The sequence below is a fragment of the Neofelis nebulosa genome, chromosome 17 (genome assembly GCF_028018385.1).
Source record: "Neofelis nebulosa isolate mNeoNeb1 chromosome 17, mNeoNeb1.pri, whole genome shotgun sequence".
In the NCBI taxonomy this organism is placed as follows: Eukaryota; Metazoa; Chordata; class Mammalia; order Carnivora; family Felidae; genus Neofelis; species Neofelis nebulosa.
This window is the reverse complement of record NC_080798.1, coordinates 49,872,912-49,892,022: the sequence shown is the minus strand read 5'-3', so window position 1 is coordinate 49,892,022 and position 19,111 is coordinate 49,872,912. Positions and strand designations below refer to the sequence as shown.

The window sequence follows — 19,111 nt, the reverse complement described above, 5'->3', positions numbered from 1 at the left end:
TGAGCCACCCAGGCGCCCAGAGAAAGTATTCTTTATCTTTCCTTCTCTCTGGCCTTGAACCTTGTTTGCAGTTTTTTCCCTTCCTGGCCTGGTAAACTGAGGCCCTTCTCTCCAGAGCAGTCTTTGGCCTTTTCTGTGATAGAGATTTGGGAGGAAACTGGGAAGCAAGAAGAAAGGCCAAAGCGGGAGGGTGAAGGCCAGGGCTGGAGGAGTTTTTTAAGGGCTACAGTGTGTGAGAATAAGGAATAAATGGATAGGAAAGAAGGCAAAGGGTTTTAAGGAGAAGGAATGGTGATTCTGTGTCCCCTTGTGGGCGTAAAGAGTTACAAGTAAAGACCTTGAAATTACTTTTGGTTTCAGTTTCGCAGAAGGCATCCTTTTGACCTAGACAGTACTCTAGGGACATGACTTTATATGCTTTTCCCATTCTTGCACAGATATGGAGTGTCCTGTATGTGTAGTCACCATACAAGACTGAACGAAACAGATCTGGTCCCTCTCTTCCCGAAGCTTGAAAATATTAAATAAACAAATATTGAATTACAAATTGTGATGTGTATTTTGAAGGAAAAGAAAGAAGCAGAGCTTTGTGAGTGGTTTTTGGGGAATTCCTTTATCTTTGGAACACATCTCCCCTCTTCACACTTAAGGGTCTTTGTCCACACTTCCGGCGCTAAAATACTTCTTGTGATAGTGTATTCTATCAAAACACTAATATTATACTGAAAAGCTTAAACGGCACCTTGTTCAGGATGCGGTGTCAGGTTTCTTATTTAGGCTGTCCTCTCCTGCCACGTTGCTTGCAAGTCTCATAAAACCCAATTCAGGGGTGCCTGGGTGGCTCACTGGGTTAAGCATTTGACTCCTGATTTGGGCTCTAGTCTTGATCTCACGGTTTGTGAGTTAGAGCCCTGCCTTGGGCTCCATGCTGAGAGCACAGAGCCTGCTTGGAATTCTCCCTGTCTCTCTCACTGCCTCTTCTCTATTAATGTGCGTGCTCTCTCTCTCTCTCTCTAAAAATAAAGAAGCATGAAAAAAATTCAGGGGGCACCTGGGTGGCTCAGTTAGTTGGGCGTTTGACTTTGGCTCTGGTCATAACTTCGGCCTGCATTGGGCTCTGTGCTGACAGCTCAGAGCCTGGAGCCTGCTTCGGATTCTGTGTCTCCCTCTCTCTCTGCCCCTCCCCCACTTACACTCTGTCTCTGTCTCTGTCTCTGTCTCTGTCTCTCTCTCTCAAAATAAACATTAAAAAAAAATTCGGGGGGGCGCCTGGGTGGCTTAGTCGGTTGAGCATCCGACTTTGGCTCAGGTCATGATCTCACAGCTCGTGGGTTCGAGCCCCACATCGGGCTCTGTGCTGACACCTCGGAGCCTGGAGCCTGCTTCTGCTTCTGTGTCTCCCTCTCTCTCTGCCCCTAACCCACTCGCATTCTGTCTCTGTCTCTCTCAAAAATAAACATTAAAAAAAATTAAAAAAAAAATTGGGGCACCTGGGTGGCTCAGTTGGTTAAGAGTCTGACCTTGACTCAGGCCATGATCTCGAGGTTCACGTGTTCAAGCCCCATATGGAGCTCTCTGCTGTCCTAATGGAACGTGCTTTAGATCCTCCATCCCCTCCTCTCTTTGCCCCTACCCCTGTGTGTGTGTGTGTGTGTGTGTGTGTGTGTGTGTGTGTGTACACGCGCACGCACACGCATGTGCGTTCACTCTCTCTCTCTCAAAACTAATAAACACTAACAACAACAGCAACAACAATAATAGGGGCGCCTGAGTGGCTCAGTAGGTTGGATGTCTGACTCTTGATTTCAGCTCAGGTCATGATCTCGCAGTTCCTGGGATTCAGCCCTGCATGGGGCTCCATGCTACAAGCATGGAGCCTGCTTGGGATTCTCTCTCTACCTCTCTCTCTCTCTCTGTCTCTCTCTATCCCTCCCTCATGTGCTCACTCTCCCTCTCCCTCAAAATAAATAAAGTTAAGGAAAAAAAAAAACCACAACAAAAAACCCGATTTACTCTCCAAACTTTGTACCTGTTGTACTGTGACCAACTCTCCCACTTTGTCTGGACTGAAGGGATTCCTGGGCAAGTTGGTCACCCTAATTTGTTGATATTGTCAGTCTTCCCCATTATATCCAACACTCCAGAAGGAAAGGTGATCCTTCTTATCTCTATTCATGCCAGGACTTGTACCTAGAAATAGTGATAACATTAACAACAATAGTAGTTTACACTTGAGTGTTGACTACGTTCCTGGCCCTGTGGTTAACTCCTTACAAGAACCAAACAGAAGTAGGTCATTTCTCCTTTCTTTCTTTTGTTAATATATTTTTCCTTTCTTTCTTTTTTTTAAATATATCTTTTTAAATATATTTTTGAAAGAGGGACAGACAGAGCATGAGTGGGGGAGGGGCAGAGAGAGAGGGAGACACAGAATGGGAAGCAGGCTCCAGGCTCTGAGCCATCAGCACAGAGCCCGATGCGGGGCTCGAACTCACAGACTGTGAGATCATGACCTGAGCCGAAGTCAGATGCTTAACCGACCGAGCTACCCAGGTGCCCCCATTTCTCCTTTCTATAAAGAAATTGAAGCTAAGCCAGTCAAGCCGGGATTTGAGAGGGTGGGACGCAAGAAGAGCACCTAATCACCACTCACCATATCAGCACAGTGGTTCTCAAACTCTTTGTCAGGAGCTCTTCACACTCTTAAATATTATTAAGGACCCTCCCTACCAAACTTTCATGTGGGCTGTATCTACTGAAAGTAACTATTAGAAGTTAAAACCAAGGGATGCCTAGATGGCTCAGTCGGTTAAGCATCTCACTCTTGGTTTTTGTCTGTGGTCGCGATCTTACGGTTTCGTGAGACAGAGCCACGCGTCGTAGAGCTCTACTCTGAAGGTGTGGAGCCTGCTGTAGATTCTCCCTCTGACCCTCCCTTGCTCATGCTCTCTCTCTCTCTCTCAAATAAATAAATTAACATTAAAAAAATTAAAACCAGGAATTTAACATATATTATTTCATGATTTCACTTGAACATTAATGTGCATTATTATTGATACATTTTGTAAGTAAAAAATACCTGTTTCCTAAAACGAAAAAACTCTAGCGCGAAGAGTGGCAGATCTCTTTAATGTCTGGCTCAAGAGCAAAGCTCTATTCTCACATCTGCTTATGTTGTTTACTATATACCACATAGCTTCTGGAAAGAAAGTGAAAAAGGCAAATAACTACCTTAGTACGATTATGAAAAATGTTTCACCTTTGGAGACCCCCTGGGGTCCCTGGTCACTTTGGTAGGCGCTGCTGTTTCCTATGAAAAAAAAATCGTGCCTTCGGACTTATCAATGCCTTTACTGGCGGCCTCAGGAGATGAGGTAAATCTTTGGTTTGCGCGAATGCCGGGTTTTGGTTCGCCGGGGCCCTACTGGGGGACACCCGCGAAGAGACAGGGAGGACAACTCGCGCCTCCCCTCGCCAAATCCTAACTCGCGAGCTCTCCGCGAGTTACCCCCCGCGCCGCTCACCCTTGGACTACGACTCCCGGTAGAGCTTGCGACAGGGGGCGTGTACCTGCCGCTGCGGGGAGCGTGGGTCACTCAAGCCGAGGGACGCAAATGGAGGGGGCGTGTCTGTTTGGGGTAGGCGCCGTGACTCAATTGGAGGAGCCGAGGAGAGGGGGCGGAGCCTGCGTTTGGGTCAGCCAATGGTTTGAGGTCAGGCGGAAGAGGGGGACGGGGCGTGGCAGGGCTCACTCGCGGGCTGCGTGGGGCTCACCGAGCCCGGGAACGCAGGTTTCGGGAGGGTGGGAACGCGCAGCCCTGGGGCCGGGCGGCTGCGTGCGGAGATGGCGGCGCGATGGAGCAGCGAGAACGTGGTGGTAGAGTTCCGCGACTCGCAGGTGAGCTAGGGGCCAAATGGAGCCTTCTGGGCATGCGCCCTCCGTGGTTCCCCTCCCCCACGTTGCCGAGTCCGTCTTGGGGGTGCCAAGGCTATCCTCTAGCCCCCTGTGAGGAATTAGGTTAGGGTTGACCCGGAGCTGTCAGACCCGAGCGGACGAGGGGAGCCTTGATGACCTTTGGGGGCGGTTGGGGCGATCGTGGATGGGGTATCGGGATTCCCCGCGGTGGTCCGGGTAGTAGGGTCGGCCTTGGGACACCGAAGCGCAAAGATTGAGCGCGAGTGACTGCTGAGGGAAGGCTTTCCCAGACCAGGGTGGTGAGGAGAGGATATGCTCCCCGAGGCCCCGGGACTCGAGGCTTAGTGACTTTGGGTGAGCCGCACAACTTCTCTGAGCCTCAGCTGCGTGGCCTTAACCTTGCCTCACAGGACTTTGGAGTGGATTCGATTAAAAGAAAAACAAGACTGCGTGTAAAGTGCCTGTTTCTGCAACTAAGCTTTTAAGTGGTTGCTGATGGTAGAATAGTGAAAGTATTATATACAGAGTAGGAGTGTGCGCTGCACGCATTGCTCGGGTTCGAATCCGGGCTGAGCTCTAGAAATCCGGCTTAGCCCTAGCCGGTCATTCCCCCTCAGTGCATGAGTTTTCTCACCTGTGAGAAGGTGCGAGTCGTTCCTACCTCCGTAGGGTTGGCGTGAGAATTTTATATTTAGAATATGTGGCACAGTGACGGGCACGTGGTAAGCCTCCAGGAACAGGAACGTTAGCACTTACTAAAGAGATTTTTTTTACCGTTTTTCTATGTCGTGCCTTCCTAATGCCTGGCCTTGTGCTAAGCGACTTGTCTACATTTTCTTTTTCTAATTCATGAAAGAACCAAGATAAGTAGATGTTATCCGATATTATCCCCCTCCCCCCACCTCTTTTTTTCCCCAAAGGAGGAAGATGATCTCGTTTGGGTGATCTCAAGTGACTTGGCCAAGGCCTCCCATTATGTTGGCCAGATTGGCATTTGAATGCAGGCATCCGGCCCCAGGAATCTTGTTGGGTTCATTGCACTACTTTGCTTCGGTCTGTAGGAATCTGTCATACAGTCATTCCACAATAAATATCCCATTTCCCTTACTCCATCACCCAGGACAGGGTCTTGGTGATTCTCCATTTATTCAACAAATATTTATTGACTACCTTCTGTGGGCCAGGCTTTCATTCACAGCTTGATTCAACAGGAATTTATGGAGCCCTTGCCTGGGGCACAGCGCACACTGTATCAGTACTCAGGTGAATTATACTGAAGGGAACTCTGGATTACATCAAGGGGTGATGTGGTTTCTTCTTTCTAAAACTCCATCCCTTTTTCTTTTTCTTTCTTTTTTTTTTTTTTGCCATAAAGATTAATGAGTAGAGGAGCCACCCACCGCTTTGCTCTGTGGTCCCCTCTGATACATAGCCCCCAGGGAGAATTTGAGCCGCAGCATTCGGATTAAAGGTTTCTGAGACATTTTGCACTGTCAGCACGGTGTCTTGGGAGGCCTGCTGTCCCCAAGGGAGGCGCCAGACTCCTAGGGAAAAAGAAGTGTACTCCTGTTGTCCTCCTTGCTAATTGCTTTCACGGGGACTAACAACAGAGTCGTGTATGGTACCTCTGAGCCTGCTAATTTGGAAGCTACTAATCTGCAAATGCTTTAATTCTCACTGAAACCCAGGTAGTCCCACCCCTCCTTCTCTATGGAGATGTAATTGAAGAGGCCTGCTGAGAGGGTGCTGACACATATATTAGGATGTATGAAGTAATATCAAATAATTAAATCTGAACAGCAGTTGTCATAGGAAGAGAACAAAGTAAATTGGGCAATTTAACTGCCTTGCGGGAGCTTCTCTTTTTCTTTTTATATTTTTCTATTCATTTGGAAAGGTGCAACCTAGTTTGAATTAGCAGGGTTTTGTGGTTGTTTCTGGTGGTGACGGGGAGGGATCTGGACCCGCTTTATTAACTGTTTCATTCAGACAGAAAAAATCAAAACTCTTCATATTGTGTTTTTGAAAAGGAAAGCCAGAACAATAAACTTTTCAAAACACCCTGCCTCTTTTAAAAATAGTTTTTTAGGGGCACCTGGGTGGCTCAGTTGGTTGAGCGTCTGACTGCGGCTCAGGTCATGATCTCATGGCTTGTGGGTTTGAACCCAGAGTTGTGGTCTGCGCTGACAGCTCAGAGCCTGGAGCCTGCTTCGGATTCTGTGTCTCCTCTTTCTCTGCCCCTCCTCTGTTTGCTGTCTCTGTCTCAAAAATAAATAAACATTAAAAAAAAATTGTTTTTAAATTGTATTTTAAAAACTTAAAGCATTTTGGTTTTTCAGAGAAAACCCCCAGCCTGAAAGGTGAAACTTTTTTTTTTCTTTAAAAGAATTGTTTGGAATTAAGATTTTTTTTCTTATTTAATGTTTATTTATGTTTGAAAGAGAGAGAGAGAGAGCATGAGCGGGGTAGGGGCAGAGAGAGAGGGAGACACAGAATCTGAAGCAGGCTCCAGGCTCTGAACTGTCAGCACAGAGCCCCATGTGGGTTTTGAACTCATGAACCATGAGATCAAGACCTAAGCTGAAGTCGGACCCTCAACCAGCTGAGCCACCCAGGTGCCCTGGAATTAAGTTCTTTATTGATGGTTTCTTTATTGATGGTAGTCTCTTTATGATATTCTTTTATTGAATTGTTAATTTTTATTTTTTACAGTTTTTATTTATTTATTTTGAGAGAGAGAGAACCCATGCACATGCGTAGTGCAGGTGGGGCGGGGGTGGGGGGGAAGAGAATCCCAAGCAGGCTCAGCACTGTCAGTGCCCAGTCCGATGTGGGGCTCGAACTCACAAACCATGAGCTGTGAGATCATGACCTGAGCTGAAATCGAGTGTCAGATGCTTAACGGCTGAGCCACCCCAGGCGCTGCAGATGAAACTCTTTTTTTCACATTTTCTACAAGAGTCATGCACATTATAAAACAACGCCTGAGATGTCCCTGTCACTGATCAGTAGTAAAGAACCTGTGGTGCTTGGCAACTGCTCCGAAGTGATCCCTGGAATCGATGAGTGTTAAGACTGTAAGAAAACTTAGAGATAACTTTGTAGAGCAACACCGTCCAGTAGAATTTTCTGTATTGATGGAAATGTGACCGTTGAGTACTTGAAATGGGGCTAGGGCAACCAAGAAATTGCATTTTTAATTTAATTAAAATTTAATTAATTGACATCTAAATAGCCACTTGTAGCTAGTAGGTATGCTCTTGCATTGGAGATGAAATAGTTTCACTCTCAAAGACGTAAGATGGTGGAATGTGCAGTTCACAAGCTCTAAACCAACGGGAAGAGCAGAAACAGTTCAAAATAGGAGTTTGATGAAGACAGGAATCCAAACCCATGGCAATAGTTTGCCTAATGTCTCTGCTTTGGCAGCCACGAGGTGTCTAAAACTCAGTATTCCAAAGTAGTTGGACATACTCAGCACCACTTTCCCTGCATCCCGGCTTTTTGCCTCCTTCCACTTCATCTTCCGCAGAGCCGAGTGGTTTTTTTAAAGGCTTTTATTTTATTTTGTTTAAAAAAATTTTTTTAAATGCTTTTTATTTTATTTTTGGAAGAGTGAGAGAGAGAGAGACAGAGCGTGAGCAGGGGAGGGGCAGAGGGAGACGGAGACACTGAATCCAAAGCAGGCTCCAGGCTCCGAGCTGTGAGCGCAGAGCCTGACGCCAGGCTCGAACTCACGAACTTCAAGATCATGACCTGAGCTGAAGTCAGACGCTTAACCAACCGAGCCACCCAGGTGCCCTTAAAGGCTTTTTTTTTTTTTTTTTAAGTTTATTTGTTTATTTTGAGAGAGAGAGAGAGTGTGTGCGCTCATGAACAGGAGAGGGGCAGAGAGAGAGGGAGACAGAGAATCCCAGGCAGGCTCCAAGTAATCAGCATGGGGCTCGTACTCACAAACCGTGAGATCATAACCTGAGCTGAAATCAAGTGTTAGATGCTTAACTTGCTGAGCCATCTAGGCTCCTCCCCCAGAGTTTTTTTTAAAACCAAGTTTATTGAAATATAGTTAATATACAGTTCTCCCTTTTAAGTGTAAAATTTGTTGAGTTTGGCCACTGTACGTAGTCCTGTAGCCACCACCACAATTAAAATACAGAACCCCGCCACACAGTTCCCTGGTGCCCCTGTGTAGACAGTCATAGCACCGCCCTCTGGCAGCTGCTGAGGTGGTTTATGTAAGACAAGGATTGTACAGTGTGGAGCCCTTTAAACCTGGCCTGTCACCCTTGACCCAGTGCCTTTGACATTCATCTATGTTGGTTGTTAAGCATCCCAGTTAGTCTCCTTTTTTATTGCCCACCAGTAGTATTCCAGTGTATGCAGAGGTCACAGTCTATCCATACACCCGTTGATGGATATTCAAGTTGTTACCACTTTTTGGCGATTATGGTTAAAGCTGTGATAAAATATCAAGGTGATTTTTTTAAAACCTTATTTTGTTCATATCCCTCCTTTGATGAAAATGCTTCAGTGACTTCCTATTGCATGGAGTGTAGAATATAAATTCCTTATTTTAGACTGTTTTGTGGGCTGGTCTCTGCCTACTTCTCAGATCGCATCTTGTACCACTTTCGCCCTCAGTCACTGTTTATTTTCATCTTTCGCCGGCCGCTCCAGGGGGAGCACCGTGAGGGGTGCTTGGTATGCAGTAGCACTCAATAAATATTTGTTGAGTTAATAAGTGTAAAAAAAATCAATTATGTTGATGAACACTATTAACACGAATTAGGAAAAAAGGTGTTTCGATTTTCATAGTTTTAAAAATAAGTTTTAGAGTAATTTTAGACTTACAGAAAAATTGGGAAGATAGTACAGAGAGTTCCCATATACCCTGCACCCATTTCCCCCTATTAAAAACCATCTTATACTCTGGGGTGCCCGGGTGGTTCAGTTGGTTAAGCCTCTGACTCTTGGTTTCAGCTCAGGTCATGATCTCACAATTTGTGAGTTTGAGCGCTATATTCTTCTTCTTCTTTTTTTTAATTTAACATTTGTGTTCACTCTTGTGCACATTTGTGCTCTCTCTAAAAATAGATAAAAACTTTAAAAATATTTACAAAAACATCCTATACTAGTATGGTATATTTTCTACAATTAACAAATCAATATTGATACTTAACTCGAATCCATACTTTACTCAGATTTCCTTAGTTTTCACCTAATGTCCTTTTTCTGTTCTGGAATTCCACTCAGGACGTCACATTACATTTACATGCATCTCCTCAGGCTCCTTGGCTGTCACAGTTTCTCAGATGATGTCTTTGATGACTTTGACAGTGTTGAGGAATACCAGTCAGGTGTTTTGTAGAATATCCCTCAGTTCGGATTTGTCTGAGGGTCTTTCTCGTGATTAGACTGGGCTTATGGGTTTCAGGGAGGGCCCTAGAGATAAAGTATCATTCTCATCACATCGTATCAACGGTACTTACTGTGAAAGTGACATATCGCTGTTGATGTTGACCTGGCTGAAGTAGTGCTTGTCAGGTTTGCCTACTCTAAACTTACTCTTTTTGCCTTCTGTTTATACTACACTATTTGGAAAATCGTCTGTATATGCAGCCTAAGTTTGTTTATTTATTTTTAAATTAAAAACATTTTTTTTTAATGTTTGTTTATTTTTGAGAGATAGAGACAGAGCACAAGCAAGGGAGAGGCAGAGAGAGAGGGAGACACAGAATCGAAGCAGGCTCCAGGCTCTGAGCTGTCAGCACAGAGGCCGACACAGGGCCTGACCCCATGAACCGTGAGATCATGACCTGACCTGAAGTCGGGCGCTCGACCAACTGAGCCGTCGAGGCTCCCCCATGAGGCCTGAATTTAAACAGTGGAGGGTTGGGGCGCCTGGGCGGCTCAGTCGGTTAAGCGTCCGACTTCGGTTCAGGTCACGATCTCGCGGTATGTAGGTTCGAGCCCCACGTCGGGCTCTGGGCTGACTGCTCAGAGCCTGGAGCCTGTTTCGGATTCTGTGTCTCCCTCTCTCTCTGCCCCTCCCCCGTTCACGCTCTGTCTCTCTCTGTCTCAAAAATCAATAAACGTTAAAAAAAAATTAAAAAAGAAGTAAACAGTGGAGGGTTCTTTCTTTCTTTCTTTCTTTCTTTCTTTCTTTCTTTCTTTCTTGAATTAGTTGCTTGTATCAGTGTGATATATATTTTATACCTTGGATTATAATCCAGTACTACTTTATTTTACTATATTTATTTTGTTGCTCCAATTGTCCCAGTTTTCACCATTGGGAGCTCTTTCAGATGTTTCATGTATTCCTTTGGCATGACCCCCATCATTGTTTCCACTTGTTTGTAGGTTTTTAAAATACACAGTACTTCCTTATTTTCTGGTACTATAAGATGCTTAACTCTCATCATGTATATTTTCCTGCCCCAGTCCCAGAATTAGCCATTTGTCCAAGGAGTCCTGGTTTCTTTTATTGGAGAATGACATCAGATACTAAAACCTGGTTACAGATGTGCTCGTTGCTCTTGGGGTGTCATCGCTTCCAGGCACTCATATGACAAAACAGGAAATATACTACTAATCCATGAATACGTGTGTATCTGTAAGTGTATGTACATGTAACCATCTGTATATTAAGCTGAACGGGAGTTCATGTTTAACATCTACTCTAAGTCATTACCACAAGTGTCGTTGTGGCTCCACCCTTTGCTTGTCAGTAATCTCCCATGCCAGTCATGAGAAACGGGGCCCCAGCCATCCTCTGTCCATTTACTTATTGTTCATTCCAAAATACATGGATAGTCGTTTCAGAATTGTTAACCTGTACCCTTGTAGGAGTGACGTTATCAGCTGGAGTGCGGTGCTTATGTACAGTTCTTTTCCCCTTTAGTCTGACAGACTCCACTAAGGTTTTCATCATTTTTAAGCAGCCTTTCACTTCTTCACACTGTGGTCAAGTTTGTTCCTTCCTTCATTCATTCTTTCTTTCTTCTCTCTCTCTCTCTTTTTGAAGATTCTATTTTATTGAAAAATTTTTTTTTTACCGTTTGCTTATTTTGAGAGAGAGGGAACGTGCATGGGCACAGGTCCACGCACTGGGCAGGGGCAGAGAGAGAGAGGGAGAGAGAGAATCCCAAGTCGACTCTGTGCTGCCAGCTCAGAGCCTGATGTGGGCTTTGATCCCACGAACGTGAGATCATGACTTGAGCCGAAGTCAGGAGTCCAACACTTAATCGACTGAGCCACCCAGGAGCCCCTAGAAGTGTATTTTTAATGCAGTGAATTTATACGTTGTGCTTTTTCAGTCTATTTAAGAAAAATCTATATTCTAGGTTCATAGAGACATTCTCCAATAAATTTTTTCTTGCTTCTCTGTTTCTTTTTGAAATTAAAAATGAAGCATCTCAGCAGAAAGTGTATTCCCTGCTTCCCTAATGGTGGGTGACTTATTAGTCTCAACATTACAGCAACTCGTCCAGACAGATAAAAATTGAGGCTTTTTTTTTTTTTTTTGCTCTAAATAAACAAATCAAAAATAAAACACAACTCGGCAAATTCTTTAACTAAAAGGCTATGAATAGTTAATATAGTCCAGACATTTTCCTGGAGCAGTCCAGCTTTGGTCCCAGCTTTCCTAGTTTCCCTGAAAGTTCATTTTGAAAACTATGGGGATGGAAGGGCATAGTAGAGCTGTTTTTGGTGAAAGTGACTATTCTGTGAATTCTGCAAATTATTTGTTTTCTAGAACATTTGATGTAAAGATGCAGTAATGAATGGGGGAAGAGTATGTACAGCCAAGAGTTTAAGGGTTTGGAGCTGGAGCACAGTGTCAGGATCCAGGTTATGTCATCTATCTGCCATGTGATCTTGGGCACATTAGTTCCTTTTAAGCTTCAGTTTCTTTATACATAGAACAAGAGTAATAGTATCTGCCTGTGTCCAGGATTCCCCGCACCACTCCTGGTTTCACTAGGAGGATTCACAGCTGTATTTGCAATTACGATTTATTACAGTGAAAGGACACAAAGCAAATTCAAAGGGAAAAGGCACATGGCGTGAAGTCTGGAGGAAACTGGGTGCAAGAGATCTTTCCCAATGGAGTCCCTCAGACATGCTTAATTCCTCCAGTTTTGAATTATAGCAACGCATGTGAAATGTACCAGAGAAGCTCATCAGAGACTCAGTGCCCAAGGTTTTTATCTGGGGCCGGTCACCCAGGCTCCCTCTGGAGCGCATGAATCACAATCGCACACCCCCAGCAGGGCGGCAGGCGCTCAGCATAAACCACATTGTTTGTACACACAGCGTAGGCACAGTGAGCCACTCTTATCAGTTAGGGAATGGTGGGAACACTCCAAATCCAAGTTCCCAGACACCAGCCAAAAGCCAGCCTTGCAAGCAGGCCTTTCTGAGGTCAGCAGTCTCCTGCCTGCTGGGGTTACTCTTTTCTGCACACCACCTGACAGTTAATGTGAGGATTGAGTGAGATAATCAACATAGAGCGCTTAGCACAGTGATCGGCATATATTAATTGCTTGCTACGTGTTAATTATTATGATTATATTAGAAAGCTTGTGTAAGGAAGCAAGAAACAGCCCGACAAGATAGCCTTATGGAGCCGAGAGGACCTGTGGAAGACAGCCCGTCTACCCTCTTATTTTACAGACATGGAACCTGAGATTCAGAAAGGTTAGGTGATTTTCCTAGCAATACCCACTCTGTGTGCCATCTTAGCTTGTGGGAACATGAGGATGTTCTCATTTTAGACGGAGACTTCCCAAGAAACACCCATTGTGCTGAGTGTGTGAACAGAACCTCGGATACAAACCTCTAGAAAGCATTAGACAAGGATGGTTCAAAAGCAGCCTTGGCAGCAGTGGCTGTCTCTGATTTAAAGAGATTGGATATTGTCATTGGAAATGCTCTGATCCTTTTTATGTCAGTGGGTTTCAGTCTGTGGTTTTATTCTGTGAAATCTGATAGTACATACGTTACAGTCATTGCTCAGGCATGTGACAAACTGATTTTCGGGGAGCTGACCTAGCTCTGATTTGCACTGATTGGATGTTTCCACTTTGTGTCATTTGGAAGGATGAATAGGCAAAGTGTTTTCATATTTTTGAACAGCTCTTTCTAATTCAGCTGAGGTTGAAAGAGGAAGAGTTGATTTCTTTGCTAGTTTATTTGAAGAAATAAACAAACGTTGGCTTTTGTTCTGCAGATAGCAGTGGTCTCTGTAGGGAGGCGTTCTTTTGCATTGAATCAGGGTAGCAAGATAGCCCTATGAAGCTATATATTATCTTCCCAGAGAGATGAGCTTTCTAACAGAACCATTGTGTTTGCACCAAAATTTAACTGTAAATCCAAAATGGATTGGTAATGCAATCCATCTCCAAATTCAGTGTCCCCTGACCATTTGTAAAGTATCATACCGGTTGTTTTCTAAAAGATGAAAATGTTAACTCAGGAAACAACAGATGGTGAGGATGAGGAGAAATGGGAACCCTCTTGCACTGTTGGTGGGAATGCACATTAGTGCAGCCGCTCTGGAAAACAGTGTGGAGGTTCCTCAAAAAATTGAAAATAGAATTACCTTACGACCCAGCAACAGCACTACTAGGAATTTATCCAAAGGGTACAGGAGTGCTGATTCATAGGGGCACATGTACCCCAATGTTTATAGCAGCACTTTCAACAATAGCCAAAGTATGGAAAGAGCCCACATGTCCATCAACTGATGAATGGATAAAGAAGATGTGGTTTATATATACAATGGAATGCTACCTGGCAATGAGAAAGCATGAAATCTTTTCATTTGCAGCAATGTGAATGGAACTGGAAGGTATTATGCTTAAGTGAAATAAGTCGTTCAGAGAAAGACAGATATATGTTTTCACTCATATGTGGAATTTGAGAAACTTAACAGAAGACCATGGGGGAAGGGAAAGGGAAAAAAATAGTTTCAGAGAGGGAGGCAAACCATAAGAGACCCTTAAATACAGAGAACAAACTGAGGGTTGATGGAGGGGCAGGGGAGAGGGAAAAATGGATGATGGGCATTGAGGAAGGCACTTGTTGGGATGAACAGTGGGTGTTGTATCTAAGTGATGAATCATGTGAATCTAGTCCCGAAACCAAGAGCACACTGTTATTTATCAATTTTTTGCGGGGGGGGGGGGGGGGGAGGGTAGCAGTTTTATTGAGATCTAATTCACCTCTTGTATAATTCACCTGTTTAAAATGTACACAGTTTAGTGGGTTTTGGTACATTCACAGAGTGAAACCATCACCACAGTCATTTTTAGAACATTTTCATCACCCTAGGAAGAAACCTTGTACCCTTTAGACGTCACCTCCCCTGGCCCCTATCCTCCAGCTCCCCCCGCCCCCCCAGCCCTAAGCAAGCACTAATCTGCTTGCTTCTCTATAGATCTGCCTCTTTGGACGTTTCATAGAAATGGAATCCTAGACTATGTGGTCTTTGTGACTGACTTCTTTCACTTAGTTCTTTTATTTTTTTTATTATTTTTTTTTTCAACGTTTTTTATTTATTTTTGGGACAGAGAGAGACAGAGCATGAACGGGGGAGGGGCAGAGAGAGAGGGAGACACAGAATCGGAAACAGGCTCCAGGCTCCGAGCCATCAGCCCAGAGCCTGACGCGGGGCTCGAACTCACGGACCGCGAGATCGTGACCTGGCTGAAGTCGGACGCTTAACCGACTGCGCCACCCAGGCGCCCCTCACTTAGTTCTTTTAAAGGCTCATCCATATGTATGTATCGGAAGCTCAGTCCTTTTTAGGGTTGAATAATATTTCACTGTAGGGATATATCACGTTTTGTTTATCCATTCATCTAATTGTTGGACATTTGGGTGGTTTCCGCTTTTTGCCTGTGAGGACTAATGATGTCATGAACGTTTGTGTACAAGTTTTTATACAGCATGAGCTTTTAAGACCTATATTGTCTATGATAGGTAGCATTTATTGAGTACACGCCATGTGCTGTGCGAGGCATTGTACTTGTGAATTGGTTTTTACCCTTAAGGAATTGCAGTCAGACCGAGGTCATGTAATAGTAAATAGGGGATTATTATAAAGTACCACAAGTACTACGTAGAGATAAGCCTTGGGTCCTGTGGAAGCACAGGTGACTCCCTGGTGTGTGCAAGAGGGGATGGGTCAGAATAACTTCCTGGGATGAGCCTGAACTGAATCCTGAAGGACAAGAAGGCATTGGCCAGGTGAAGCATGGAGAGAAGGGTCACCCAGGCGGAGGAAGCGGCTGATGCGAGGTTCTGGAGGTGAGAGGGTGGTGCTTGCTTGGATTCGGAGGGCCGGAGGGAATTCATGATAACAAATTCATCACGGCGGGAATGTTGGGACGGGGTTGGAAGGTGAGAGGCCTAAGGTGGACTGTAGAAGTGAGCCAGAGAGAGGTCTTAAGTGATCTTTAATGTCATGCTAAGGGTGTTGTCCTTCATCCTGCGAGCTGTGGGACCCAGCACCAGCCCTGAGGGTGGAGCTGTGCTGGTGGTAGATGGGTGTCTCTTTCCAGGTGAGGACCGACACAGGCCTGAGCTGAGGCAGAGATGGGGAGAAATGGATTGATTAGGAACAGACTAGAAAGGGACGTCCAGAGTTAGGTCCCAGGAGAGAGTCATGTTACAGAAGCCACAGGTCTTAAGGAGAGAGTGATCATTAGTTCTGATACTGCCATGAAATCAACTAAAATAGCTAATGAAAAGTATCTGCTAATTTCAACAACACCAGAGGTCTGTGACAGCCTTTGCTGGGTCGTTTTCTACTGTACACTTGAGAAGTGGTAAAAGACAGTTTTTAATCCAATTCTGACCCCAAAGCCCATGCACACCCTTTCTGCTGTGCCAGATGATTTCCATTTTACACATGCAGAAATGCCATGTAGAGTCTTTCTTCCTTTTGATAAACTGTGGTCAGTTTCCTTGGTTTGGTGAAATCAAGCGCTTACAAACACAGCTGGCTTCGTGCAGAAATGGCTTTTTAAACCAGAGCAGCATCCATTCGTGTACAGAGGCCTACACAGTCTCTTGGAGTTGATATCTTTTTAGTAGCCTTCAGTTAGCCAGCTTTTTCCAAGTTATTAATTACATATTTTCCAGGCCAACAAGAATCAAGTGCCACTGTCAGCGCCATGGTTGTGTTATTTCAGAATGGTCATACGACTCCTGAAGTGTGTCACAAAAGCTCCCATCCTGCAATTGGAAGAACAAGGGCTATTAGAAACTTTATTCTCTTATGTTTAAAGGTCTCTCTCTCTCTTATTTTTTTAATGTTTATTTTTTAGAGAGAGTGAGAGTACGAGCGGGGGAGGGGCAGAGAGAGAGAGGAAGACACAGAATCTGAAGCAGGCTCCAGGTTCTGAGCTGTCGGCACAGAGCCCTACGCGGGCCTCGAACCCGTGAACCGTGAGATCATGATCTGAGCCAAAGTTGGATGCTTAACTGACCCAGCCACCCAGGTGCTCCTAAAGATAACCTCTTTTGACAGGGAGCAGTTCTGAGCAGTAAGTTTGTTTTCCTGCAGTCAGGAGAGGACTTTACCTTAAAAACAAAGGCTGAAAGAAGATATGATTGGAATTTTACATTATAAAGTGTGAGTAAGGTGCACACATTTGGTTCGTCAAATGTTTCTATTCTTGTTGAAGGTTTCACAGAGCAGACAGCGAACTACTAAAGTTTATTATTCTAGAAGGCATTAAAGAAGTGAAGGAACTTTACAGATGTAGATAAATTCACGGATGATAAATTACCAAGGGAAGCTATAGAAAAAATTCTTTGAGATGTCAAGGAGCGCCTTGGCACATTTTGGAAAGGAAGGACCCAGATTTTGACCTGGTTCTGACCTATCTTCCAAACAGAAGATGTTCACAGAGCACCTGCATGTACCAAGCACCTCGCTGGGTGCTCTGGGAGAAAGAAGATGGACCCTGCCTTCTGGGGGCTCCCCAATTAGTGGGAGAAGATAAACGTGTGCAGCAGCTGCTACCACATGGCAAGTGACAGCAAGCCTTGTGACGGGGGGCAGAGAAGGTGCTTTGGGAGAGGGTGGAATCCCTATGGCAGACTCTGGGTGAGGTTCTTAGGGGACGTATGTCTTGGGACTTAAAGGATGAGTAGAATCTCAACAGCAGAGCAGGCGAGAAGGACCTTCCGGATGGGAGGAGGAGCTTAAGCATCTCTTTAGAATTGGGAGCATCGCTGACCTTGGAGAAAGGTAAGAGCTTTGAACGGGTGTGGCCTGGGCAAGTAGAGAAGGAAGGTCAGACTAAAAAGTTCTGGAAGCATCCAGTTTGGAAGATTTCCGCTTGATTGTCTTCAGTCTTCAGTAGAAAACCAAGGAAGGTTTTGGAGCAGAGGAGCGATGTAGTCTGAACTCCGCTTTCAGAAGTTCCGTGTCGGGTGGAACAGAGGAGTGGGGAAGGCGCACTGTCTGAGGTTGTGTCCGCCAGGCCGCAGGCGTTGAGGACTGAGGCTAGGATGGAAGCGTGGAAACAGAAGAGGCCTGGGATGCCTTTGAGAAAAAGTTTTTTTTTTTTTAATTATAAAGTCATGTAAATATGTAAGTAGTACAAAAACGTAGGCTCATGTAGAGGAGTAAGACAAAAACCCTGTGGGAACAACTGCCATCGAAACATTCTGATATATGTTCTTCAGTGTTTTTTAAGGCATAAGTAGCTGATTTAAATTTCAGTTCATAGTAGGTATAAAATACTACTTTACTCCTCTAAGTCTTTAATCTCCCCTTCCTGGAGGCTGCGGGGGAATTCTCCCGCAGGGAATTCTCTCCTAGCCATCACTGGGGCTCGCTTCCTCTCTTGCAGCAGGATCACGGGGTTGCTGTGGTTCTTAACCCCCTGATGCCCAGACTTAGCATCTCCCAGCCAGTCCCTGCCTGGTGCCCTGAGGTGAGGAGGCCTTCCGGGGACTCTTGTCCCCCTACAGAGCACCAGCTTCTACCCTGGTTAGGGGATCTTCTCTTTTCTGCTTTCCCTCTTTGCATTCTCCCGACAGCCCAGCATGACCGTCCTTAATGTGCTGCTTCGAACATGATGTTGGGCCCTTTTTTCTGAGGTAGGAGTAGGGAAACCTCAGTTAGTGTTTTTTTGTCTTCCTTTTAAATAATAACTTCCTCTGATGAGGTGGTATGGTGAGTTATGATACTCTGTTTGCAGTTTTTGGCTCCTGTATTTTTCCGTGTCATTTTTAAACACTTTCAGGATACTCCCTTATGTAAATATGCATAATTTACTTGTAGATAACATGAAGCAAGCAACTCTGTGCCTAGAAGTTTTCCTGTGTTTTGGATGGATCCTGGAGGTGGAATTTTTGAGTCAAAGGGCATGACTTTATGATGATGATTATTAATTATTGTTACTGGGTCACTCTTTGTTATCACTGTACCACAAACTAAGCAGCTTGAAACAGTACCTACTGATTAGCTCATAGTTCTGTCTGTCAGAATCCCAGGCGCCGCGTGCCTGGTTTCTCGGTTTGGTCCCCTAAGCTGAAATCCAGGAGGCAGCTGGCTGTGTTCTCATCTGGAGGCTCAGTGGCCTGGGGAAGAATCTGTTAAGAGACCCATTCAGGTTGTTGGCAGAATTCAGCCTCTTGGGGTTATAGGACTGAGGTCCCTGTTTTCTTTTCTTTTCCTTCTTTTTTAAAATTTTGAGTTTTGCCCTTCATGTTTTTTTTTTAATTTTTTTTTTTTTTCAACGTTTTTATTTATTTTTGGGACAGAGAGAGACAGAGCATGAACGGGGGAGGGGCAGAGAGAGAGGGAGACACAGAATCGGAAACAGGCCCCAGGCTCCGAGCCATCAGCCCAGAGCCTGACGCGGGGCTCGAACTCACGGACCGCGAGATCGTGACCTGGCTGAAGTCGGACGCTTAACCGACTGCGCCACCCAGGCGCCCCTGCCCTTCATGTTTTATGGAATAAAAAGTTTGGCCTTTTTATTGCATGGAACTACAATTGGCACAGGTTGGGGGACTAGAGGAGGAAGGTGGGGGCTGAGGAGGAGGTGGGAGAGACCTCTTCCCCAGCTCCTGGGTAGTGACACCTCACTTCTTCTTGCATAATTTCTGGCGTCTTCCCACCTGGATGCTGGCTCTCTCAGGGTCTCGGAGAAGAGGAGAGGATCACAT

The 19,111-nt window shown here is 45.0% G+C and overlaps 1 protein-coding gene across 9 annotated transcripts in view; it reads left to right on the top strand.

The window, feature by feature from the left end:
* The first annotated feature begins 3,726 nt into the window (after positions 1 to 3,726).
* Positions 3,727 to 19,111, top strand: part of WDR59 (WD repeat domain 59) — an 86,350-nt gene continuing 70,965 nt past the window's right edge. For 2 of the 9 annotated variants that reach the window (XM_058708813.1, XM_058708819.1), the window contains exon 1: positions 3,727 to 3,898. In XM_058708813.1, the coding sequence (XP_058564796.1) occupies positions 3,845 to 3,898 (54 nt within the window). In that variant the 5' untranslated portion in view covers positions 3,727 to 3,844. The remainder of the gene's footprint in view (positions 3,899 to 19,111) is intronic. The other 7 variants (XM_058708812.1, XM_058708811.1, XM_058708817.1 and 4 more) reach the window with 4 other exon arrangements.